The sequence below is a fragment of the Drosophila sulfurigaster genome, chromosome 2R (assembly GCF_023558435.1).
Source record: "Drosophila sulfurigaster albostrigata strain 15112-1811.04 chromosome 2R, ASM2355843v2, whole genome shotgun sequence".
NCBI classification, from domain to species: Eukaryota; Metazoa; Arthropoda; class Insecta; order Diptera; family Drosophilidae; genus Drosophila; species Drosophila sulfurigaster.
Genome location: NC_084882.1, coordinates 26,490,040 through 26,499,985, shown reverse-complemented (window position 1 = coordinate 26,499,985; position 9,946 = coordinate 26,490,040). Strand labels below are relative to the sequence as shown.

The following is a 9,946-nucleotide window of genomic DNA, read 5'->3' as shown; positions in this document are numbered from 1 at the left end:
AATTTATTCATCTTAAAAAACGCTTGGAATTTTCAATTACCTGAAAGTATGCTATTGAATTTATTTATTTTGAAGTTGACACCCTGTAATCAACAGTGGCACAACCGTTGCTCAATTTTGAACATATTGTTCAGACAGATTGGCAGCTCTGAAAATTGTACAACATCAACCCTGGTATTTGGTATGTTTTTTGTCCGCAAATAGTATATTTCGAAATTCCTGTTGCGGTCCCACTCTTCCTTGAGTTCTTTTCACGCAGCGTGGCGATTGCAAAAATTTATTAATTTTTCGCATTATTCGTACGAAATATCAAAAATGTCGGCTTTAAATTTAACCGTACGTGTGCACCCCGTGGTGCTTTTCCAAGTTGTAGACGCTTTTGAACGCCGCAATGCTGACTCACATCGCGTCATCGGCACACTGCTTGGCTCTGTTGACAAGGGAGTCGTCGAGGTTACCAATTGCTTCTGTGTGCCTCACAAGGAGCACGACGACCAGGTGGAAGCCGAACTGAGCTATGCGCTGGATATGTACGATTTGAATCGCAAGGTGAATGCCAACGAGAGTGTGGTTGGTTGGTGGGCTACCGGCAACGAAGTGACGAACCACAGCTCCGTCATACACGAGTACTACGCTCGGGAATGCAACAACCCGGTGCACTTGACGGTGGACACCTCCCTGCAAGGCGGTCGCATGGGTCTGCGTGCCTATGTCTGCATTCAGCTAGGCGTGCCCGGCGGCAAGACCGGCTGCATGTTTACCCCAATACCCGTGGAGCTGACCAGCTACGAACCAGAGACCTTTGGCCTGAAACTGCTCCAGAAGACGGTGGGTGTGTCGCCTGCTCATCGGCCCAAGACCGTGCCACCCATGTTGGATTTGGCACAGATATCGGAGGCCTCAACGAAACTGCAATCACTACTGGACCTCATACTGAAGTATGTGGACGATGTCATCGCACACAAAGTAACGCCGGATAATGCTGTTGGGCGACAGCTGCTCGACCTCATTCACTCAGTGCCACACATGTCCCATGAGCAATTTACGCAGATGTTCAATGCCAACGTACGCGATCTGTTGATGGTCATCACACTATCCCAATTGATAAAGACGCAGCTGCAACTCAACGAGAAACTGACATTCCTGCCAACAGCTTAATTAATTTTCTTTTTCCTTTGGTTGGTTGGATGGTTCTCTGGATTTTAAGTCAGATTTAAGAGCAAAGATTAATTTACGTACTGTGTGTTTGCCGTTGATGCGTCTAAGTAATAAAGTGCTCGGATCACAAATAAGTTTGTTGTTTTCTGACTTAAATATGCGATTTTCATAATAGTAGACTTTTTAATAGAGATTAGTTGGGGAAAGTAAGTATTTCATCTAATTAATAGCTGTGCATTCGAGGATTGCAAGAATATTCTCCCAAAATTTAGAAAAATTATTTTTAAGGGATAGATGTGAAACATTTGTTAAGAAAGCTATAAATCCTTGAGGATGTTCGTTGAACCACTGGCAATGCTTAATTGGAATTGAAGGAGCGTTACAAAGCTACCACGCTGTGTTATTTATAAATAGCGCATACTTTATATATTTTGATATCACTACTAATTTAAAATGATAATTTGAATGTTCTTTAAACCGATAATACTTACGCTCGTTTTAAGACTATAAATTTGACTCAAAACTTGAATCTGATACGTCCGTATTATTAAAAGTGCTTATTTTTTCTTAATTAAAATACTAATTTTGCACAGTGGGTAAAAGAGTTCAAGCTTTCGCATATTTACATATGTTCCGTATTATGAAATTTAATTATTTTAATTTAGATACTAGTTCCAAAAAAAATGTTTGCAATTTTACCCTGGTATTTTTTGGGAACTTTTTCGTTTGTGAAAGTCGTTATATTGGCATGTGGTCACATCTTACAGCAAAAGCCCGCAAACATTTGTTCCATTTGCATTGTGATTGTTCTAAAATTTGTACGCAAACCAAAAATAAAAATAAATAATAATATGTAAAATAAATTATTAACATTAAAAACTGTGTTCACAACTAAAAAAATGTATTTGTGCTTTTTGTGAAGTGCAAATTTCAAGTTTAGGAAGGTTTAGGAAAGGTATAAGCAAAATATTATAAACAAAAACGATTCTAAATCAAATAATAATAATTTTGTTTGCTAATTATTACTCGAATCATGGTAAATGCAGCTTAAATTTTGACATTTATTTAAAACTCTATGAGTTCAAAGACGCTCAGCGTAGCTTAATCAGGCTTTTCGGTTAAATCTACAATTGTCAAAAATTTAAAATGTTGTATGCTTCCTTCCCAGGAATTTTTACTTCATTTTATCAAAATAATAGGCTAATGTTTTTGAAAACTAAAGTGATTAAATAAAATAAATGTGCGGCAGCGATACCACGGCCACTTCGCGATAATATTTTTATAAGAACATATGTGTATCCATTGGACGCATTGGAAAATCTTATGTCGTTTGCGAGTTATGAATTAATGCCACTAAAACTGGTCAAATTCCCCATAGTGTACTGATAATATCGAACTCTCAAAAATTTTCAAATTCACCACCTTGATATATAGTATAATATTTAAAAATTTTATGCTGTATCGGAATAATCACGAATCAGTTCTGTTTGGTTGGTGCTTTCGGTAGGTTATTCCTCGTCTCGGAGACTGCTCATTAATTATGTGCGCGTGTTAATTTTTATTTATCAAATACATATATGTGAGAGATAAAATTATAAATACATATTTATTCAATATTATTTAATCAATTGATTTAAGGAATAAGATGTGAAAATATACCGGCATTGAAACATTAGGAATTTATTTCCTTATTCTCATAGATTGTAAATTTAAAAAACAATAGTTTATATTTTATTAAAAGTTGAGTGATTTCTTCTGTCGTGTTATAGTATGTATAAATGAATGTATATAAATTTTTATATACATTTGGAATGTTGGAATTCTAAAAATAGTCTTGGGTCTGGGGATATTGGTGAATGTCAAGTTCGCTTCTGCATATTACTGTATTACTGTATCATTTGGTTGAATATCCCAATGTTGTAAATTGTAATACAATAAATTCATTCATTTTTAATATCAGTATCTTAAAGGTTCTAATACAGTTGAAGATTCATCGCGGCATCCACAGACCAGTGCCAATGGCATTATTTAAATTTCTAACTGATTGTAAGGCAAAGTAAGTGCAAAATATTTGACTTTTGACTAATTCTTTACTTCTTCATACACCTCTTTTAATTTATTTTTGTTGGATTTCAGCAAAGCCCAATCCCCACGACGAAGATCGGTGCCATACCTAGTAGCCCTTGCTTTGGTTTTGCTTACAACAATTTTCTTTATCTATAAGCTCTTCACTAATCGTTATGAGACCTACGTTTGTAACACGAAGGAATGCAGGGACACTGCTTCCGAGGTAGTCAAGAAAATGAATGTGTCCGTGGACCCCTGTAATAATTTCTATGAGTTTGCCTGCGGGACCTACAACGATAAAGAGATCATACCTGAAGACAAGACTAGCATTAATCCGTTCAACGTCATCGAAGATAGGCTACTAGAGCAACTCAAGGACATTATCTCAGCCGAGCCATCTGAAAACGCTCCCAAACACTTTCGTTTGCCTAATTTATATTACAAAGCTTGCATAAATACAAGTGAGTGTTTCTCTAATCAAGTTGAATTCAGACATAACATTTAAATCCCTTCTACAGCTTGGATTGAATCTTTGGGCTCCACTTCAATTACCAAGATTGCAAAGTCTATGGGTGGCTGGCCCTTGCTCGAGGGCGATAAATGGAATGAGAATAACAATTTTAAATGGCAAGAGTTAGTAAAAAAGTTCCGTGCTCAAGGATTTGACTTTGAGTACATCATTAACTTCTCCGTTGAAGCCGATCTGCGGAACAGCTCCAAGCGAGTCATGAGTGTAAGTGAATTTCATTTAGGAAGTTCTAAATGATTATGCAATTTATTTGCAGTTAGATCAAGCTGTCCTTGCGGTGAGTCGGGAATACCTGGTGAAAGGCTTAAATGAGACTCTGGTCAGCGCCTATTATGATTACATGGTAGACATTGCTGTCCTATTTGGTGCCAAGAAGGACGAGGCCAAGGAACAGCTAAGCCAATCCCTTCAATTTGAAATAGATTTAGCCACCGTAAGCCTGGATATAACACAAACGTCTAGTTTACTAAAACTGTCTCCACTTCTTAGATCTCTTGGCCCAAGGAGAAGTTTCGTAACTCTTCCGTAATGTTTAATCCCTTCACTCTGCAGCAACTGAACGCCGCATATCCCTATGTTGATTGGGTGGACTTTATGAACGCATTGTTGCCAAAAGGACTTAGTGTACAGGAGAATGATATTATTAACGTGAATGTGCCCCCATTCTTTGAGAAGTTGGGAAAATTGTTGGCCAAGACGCCGAATCGTGTGATTGCCAATTATTTGATGTGGCGCATTCATGCCTTCTCTATTCGTTACCTTAGCGAAGATTTTCATAGTCGGCGAGAAAAGTATAGTATGACTATAGATGGTCATCAGAAGCAGGAGGAGCGGTGGAAGGAGTGCATCGACATTGTCAACAAAGAGTTAGTATTTTCAATATTAAGTATAAATCACAATTAATCAATTAATGAATTAGCTTTGACATATCCGTGGGCTCGCTTTACGTTCGAAAACACTTCGATCAAGATTCGAAAGCGAATGTTCTTGAAATGGTTAATAACGTTCGCAAAGTCTTCTACTTTATGCTTCATGAAGTCAACTGGATGGACGACAAGACAAGACATGAGGCCAAGAAGAAACTAAACAATATGGAAGCCCACATTGGTTATCCAGATGAGATTCTTGACGACAAGGAGCTTGTCAAATACTATGAGAAACTTAATATAAATCCTGACAACTTTTTTGAATCCCGTTTAGCCATTAACATGTTTGAGACGGACATCATTTTTAACCTCTTACGTTTGCCCGTTAACAAAACCGATTGGATTTTTCATAGTCGAGCATCTGAAGTTAATGCCTACTACTCATCCATGGAGAACAGTATTCGTAAGTCTGAAGCAATTAAGTATACGTATAAGATCGAAGTCATTGAAATATCTTCACCGCTATAGTGATTCCGGCTGGCATTATGCAAGATTTCTTCTTCAGTGCTCAGCGTCCCAACTATATGAACTATGGAACGATTGGCAGCGTAATAGGACATGAAATCACTCATGGATTTGACGATGAGGGTCGCCAGTTCGATGGTGACGGCGACATGCGGGATTGGTGGCAACCCGACACAGCGAAGGCTTACCTGAAGAAGGCTCAATGTATAATTGAACAGTATGGGAATTTTACGGATCGTTTAACTGGCTTGAAAGTAAGTCAACTTTAATTTTAATTTAATGGAAATAATTCAAGTTATTTATTGTTATTATATTAATATTTCAAGTTGAATGGCATCAATACGCAAGGCGAGAATATCGCCGATGATGGTGGAGTCAAGGAGGCTTATAGAGCTTACCAAAGCTGGGTTGGAGACCATGAACCAGAGCCCAGACTGCCCGGACTGGGCTATACTCCACAGCAAATGTTCTGGATTTCGTTTGCACAAAACGCGTGTGCTAAGGACCGTCTGAAAGAACGAAGAGAAACGATTACAACAGACGTGCATTCGCCAGCGGAGTTCCGTGTATTGGGACCGCTCCGCAATTCGAAAGACTTTGCTAAAGACTTTCAATGCCCAGAAGGCTCACCAATGAATCCCGTGCATAAATGTGAAGTGTGGTAGATTTAATTCTATAAAAACTATATTTTATTGATTTTGTTATTAAAGAGATGCAGTTATTATTGTCATAATGAAATTCATGTTGTTATTAGTGTGTAGCATACTTTGCACATACCCGCTACCCATAGGGTAGAAGGGAAGAAGAACTTTGTGCCAGCAGGAAATGTTTGTACCAGGCATATGGAAGCATCTTTATATATTCTCAGCGTCAACAGCCGAGACAATCTAGCCATGTCCGTTCACACGTCTGTCTGTCCTTCTGTCCGTATTAACACCTAGATCTTAGATACTATACATTTTTTTCAACATCACTTGTTATGTTTGCTTGCAGATCAAGTTTGTTTCAAATTATTGGCGCACAGTATACCAAATATAACGTTTAGTATATTTTAAATATTTTTTGCAGCACACATACAGCACTTTTTTGCTTTTATTCAAAATGGGTAGCGGGTATCTTCCAGTCGAGCATAATCGACTGTAACTTTCTTACTTATTTTTTTTATAATATTCAGTTTTTACGTTTTCTAAACCTGTCCAAACTTGAAGGTTATAATTCACAAAAAGTACAAATACATTTGTTAGTTAGAAACAACACATTAGCTTTAGGGCTAATAAATTATTTGACATACCTCAAATTTTGAATTGTATGTTACAACACACTTAACAAGTGGACTCTGAGACGAGTAATAACCTACCGAAGTAATAACCTACCTACAAGCGTAATTTTAAAGCTAGAGTCGCGAATTTTGGTATATACAATAATAACTATAGTCGTGATGATTCCTGGTTTGGTTGCGATTAGGTAAAAATTGTCGAACTTATTAAAGAAAAACTTTTCTAGGGGCAAAAACGCTTACTTACTAGGGGTCTTAGTTGCTTTGGCTGAAAATCTGGTATATTTTGCACTCTATAGTATATCTTGAATGTTGTACCATATCAATACACTAAATAACCCATTTTGGAATATTTATTTTAGTATTTTTGGGTATATTATTTTTGTATATTTTAAGAATACTGCCGAAATATTTGGCTTTTAATCAAAATGAGTAACGGGTATCTCACAGTCGAGCACACTCGACTGTATCTTTCATACTTGTCGTATATTGACTTTGGTTGGTACATTCAGTAGGTATTCAACTGTCTATACCGACAAGTCGTGTTGGTGACTATTATGATTTGTATTTGAAATTGCAGTGAAGTAAAGAATTTAAATTTAATTAATCGATTGCAACATTCAGAACACAGCGGTAATGGCATCCCTTAAGTTTGACACTGATAACGACGCGACGTAAGAATGCGAATGAGAATAACACTCTCATTAATAGTAGTGTTTATTTTTACTTAATTATGTTGTGTTTCAGCAATTCCGGTCCGTCTCGACGTCGTTCAAAATTGTTGAAAACCCCATTTATAGGAGCTATTATTGTATTCGTATTAGTCGCAGTGGGTTTTGGCTATTGGATGTTTCCTACACACAATGAGCACAGCGTTTGCAACACCAATGAATGCAGAGATACTGCTTCTGTGGTGCTCAGCAAGATCAACCCACAGATTAATCCCTGTGATAACTTCTATGATTTTTCATGCGGCACCTACGTTGACAAGATGATCATACCCGAAGACAAGACCCATATTAACAGGTTGACCGATATTGCGGACAAAGTTCATGAGCAACTGAAGGACATTATAACAGCCGAACCACCTGAGAGCGCTCCTAAGCACTTTCGTCAACCGAACATGCTCTACAAAGCTTGCATGAATACGAGTGAGTATAATTTATTTATAGCACTCAGACATAACATTTGTATCCCATCAACAGCTCGGATTGAATCGTTGGGATCCATACCCATTACTACAATTGCGAATTCCATGGGTGGTTGGCCACTGATCGTGGGTGACAAATGGGACGAGGATAATTGGACTTGGCAGGATCAAATAAAAAAGTTTCACAGAGGCGGTTTCAACATGAACTATATCATTAAGTTCTCTATTAAAGTTGACCTGCAGAACACCACTAAACGCATCATGACTGTAAGTAGTGCAATTAAGTTGCAGCTAAATCTCATTGTTTTATGTTCTTTAGTTGGATGTATCGAATTTGTTTTGAGTCGGGAATATCTAGTAAGAGGCTTCAACGAGACTCTAGTGAGCGCCTATTACGACTACATGGTGGATATTGCTGTCCTCTTTGGTGCCAAGAAGGACGAAGCCAAGAAGCAGTTGTTGCAATCACTCGAATTCGAAATAGCACTAGCTAATGTAAGATTTATAGATTTGTATGTGTTAAGCCTAGTTGACTGTAATATCGTTAACTTTTTCTTAGATATCCTGGCCTATCGAGAAGCGTCACAATCACTCCGAGCTTTACAATCTTCGTACTCCTCAGCAACTGCAGGCCGAATATCCTTACGTTGATTGGGTGGACTACATGAATGCCTTGTTACCAGAGGGACTCAGTGTTCAGGATGATGAAATTATAAACTTAATTGAGCCGCCATTCTTTGATCAGTTGGGTAAATTGCTGGCTAGGACGCCAAACCGTGTGATTGCGAACTATTTAATGTGGCGTATTCATGAGTTCTCCCTAAGCTATCTTAGCGAAGAGTTTCATACTCGTAAACAAAAATATATAATGATCCTTGCTGGTCATCAGGAACAGAGGGCGCGCTGGAAGGAGTGCGTCTATATAGTCAGCAAAATGTTAGCATTTGCAATAGTAGAAGATTGTTAATAGTAACTAATTCATTCTTAAATCAGCCTTAGTAAATCGGTTGCATTGATGTACGTTCCCAAGCATTTCGATGAGAACTCGAAGTCAAATGTCCTGGAAATGGTTAATAACATACGCAACGTATTCAACGAAATTCTTGATGAAGTCAACTGGATGGATGACAAGACGAGACTGGAGGCCAAGAATAAACTGCACAAAATGGCCACAAACATTGGCTATCCCGATGAGTTACTCGACAACGAAAAGCTCAACAAATACTACGAGAAACTTGAAATCGATCCTAATAATTATTTTAAATCTTATTTAGCCTTTAACATATTTCAAACGAACTGCATCTTCAACAGACTGCGTTTGCCCGTCAACAAAACCAATTTGGCTAATCATGCCAAGACAACAGAAGTGGATGCATCCTATTCAGCCGAAGGAAACAGCATTTGTAAATACTAGAAGTGATTTTATATATACATATGTAGGACAAATATATAACTCTTTCTGCTTTTAGATATTCCAGCTGGCATTTTGCAGGGTGATTTCTACAATGCCAATCGCCCAAATTACATGAATTTCGGTGCAATTGGCTATATCATTGGACATGAAATCTCTCATGGATTCGATGTTGATGGTCGACAGTTTGATGAAGAGGGCAACATGCGGGATTGGTGGCAACCAGATACACAGAAGGCGTATCTGAAGAAGGCTCAATGTATCATTGAACAGTATGGCAACTACACAGAACCAAAAACAGGATTAAAAGTATCGCAACTAAAATACCTGATACACCAGCGTGTTCTAACATTTTATGATGTGATGTCTTTCCAGTTAAACGGCATCAATACGCAGAGCGAGAACATTGCTGATAATGTTGGTATCAAGATGGCGTATAGAGCTTACAAACGTTGGGTGGAAAAGCACGGGGAAGAACAAAGGCTGCCTGGTCTGGACTATACACCACAGCAAATGTTTTGGATTTCGGTTGCTCACACCTGGTGCACTAAGTATCGTAAGGAATACTTAGATTTATGGATTAAAACAGACGAGCACTCGCCATCGGAGTTTCGCATATTGGGACCGCTGAGTAATTCAAAGGAATTTTCCAAAGACTTCCAATGCCCAGAAGGCTCACCAATGAATCCCGTGCATAAATGTGAAGTGTGGTAGATTTTATTCTATAATAAATATATTTTATTAATTTTTTTATTAAAGAGATGCAGTTATTATTGTCATAATGAAATTCATGTTGTTATTAGTGTGTAGCATACTTTGAACATACCCGCTACCCATAGGGTAGAAGGGTATTATAACTTTTTCAGCTGGAAATGTTTGTTTGGAGGCATCTTCGACCCTATAAAGTACATATATATATTCTCAGCGTCAGCCGAGACAATCTAGCCACGTCCGTCCATACGCC

At 38.0% G+C, this 9,946-nt stretch overlaps 3 protein-coding genes across 4 annotated transcripts; all 3 read left to right on the top strand.

Moving 5' to 3' along the window:
* Positions 1-226: 226 nt before the first annotated feature.
* LOC133837807 (eukaryotic translation initiation factor 3 subunit F-1) lies at positions 227-1,292 on the top strand. The gene has a single exon (XM_062268698.1). It carries the CDS (start codon positions 316-318, stop codon positions 1,156-1,158), a length of 843 nt encoding a protein of 280 aa, XP_062124682.1. The 5' UTR covers positions 227-315; the 3' UTR covers positions 1,159-1,292.
* Positions 1,293-2,643: 1,351 nt separating this feature from the next.
* LOC133837928 (neprilysin-2-like) lies at positions 2,644-5,883 on the top strand. The gene is made up of 9 exons (XM_062268843.1): positions 2,644-2,661; positions 3,119-3,214; positions 3,295-3,686; positions 3,744-3,958; positions 4,011-4,187; positions 4,244-4,620; positions 4,674-5,083; positions 5,149-5,399; positions 5,472-5,883. The coding sequence occupies exons 2-9, from the start codon at positions 3,177-3,179 to the stop codon at positions 5,808-5,810; spliced, it is 2,199 nt and encodes a 732-aa protein (XP_062124827.1). The 5' UTR covers positions 2,644-2,661; positions 3,119-3,176; the 3' UTR covers positions 5,811-5,883.
* Positions 5,884-6,933: 1,050 nt separating this feature from the next.
* LOC133836555 (neprilysin-2-like) lies at positions 6,934-9,763 on the top strand. Of its 2 annotated transcripts, XM_062267125.1 has the most exons (7): positions 6,934-7,095; positions 7,169-7,572; positions 7,627-8,066; positions 8,131-8,507; positions 8,565-8,974; positions 9,041-9,291; positions 9,358-9,763. In XM_062267125.1, exons 1-7 carry the CDS (start codon positions 7,058-7,060, stop codon positions 9,694-9,696), a joined length of 2,259 nt encoding a protein of 752 aa, XP_062123109.1. In that variant the 5' UTR covers positions 6,934-7,057; the 3' UTR covers positions 9,697-9,763. The 2 variants fall into 2 exon arrangements, 1 of the variants encoding a protein (XP_062123109.1); XR_009893747.1 differs by lacking the exons at positions 9,041-9,291; positions 9,358-9,763 and having other exon boundaries at positions 6,935-7,095; positions 8,131-8,320; positions 8,397-8,507; positions 8,565-8,644.
* Positions 9,764-9,946: the final 183 nt, after the last annotated feature.

Bases quoted from the DNA above. Each gene is read 5' to 3' on its own strand.
- LOC133837807 (XM_062268698.1), top strand. From the start codon at position 316: ATGTCGGCTTTAAATTTAACCGTACGTGTGCACCCCGTGGTGCTTTTC.
- LOC133836555 (XM_062267125.1), top strand. From the start codon at position 7,058: ATGGCATCCCTTAAGTTTGACACTGATAACGACGCGAC. The intron at 7,573-7,626 runs GTGAGTATAATT...TCCCATCAACAG, and splicing joins CAAAGCTTGCATGAATACGA to CTCGGATTGAATCGTTGGGA. The intron at 9,292-9,357 runs GTATCGCAACTA...ATGTCTTTCCAG, and splicing joins AACCAAAAACAGGATTAAAA to TTAAACGGCATCAATACGCA.
- LOC133837928 (XM_062268843.1), top strand. From the start codon at position 3,177: ATGGCATTATTTAAATTTCTAACTGATTGTAAGGCAAA. The intron at 4,188-4,243 runs GTAAGCCTGGAT...TCCACTTCTTAG, and splicing joins TTGAAATAGATTTAGCCACC to ATCTCTTGGCCCAAGGAGAA. The intron at 4,621-4,673 runs GTTAGTATTTTC...TTAATGAATTAG, and splicing joins ATCGACATTGTCAACAAAGA to CTTTGACATATCCGTGGGCT.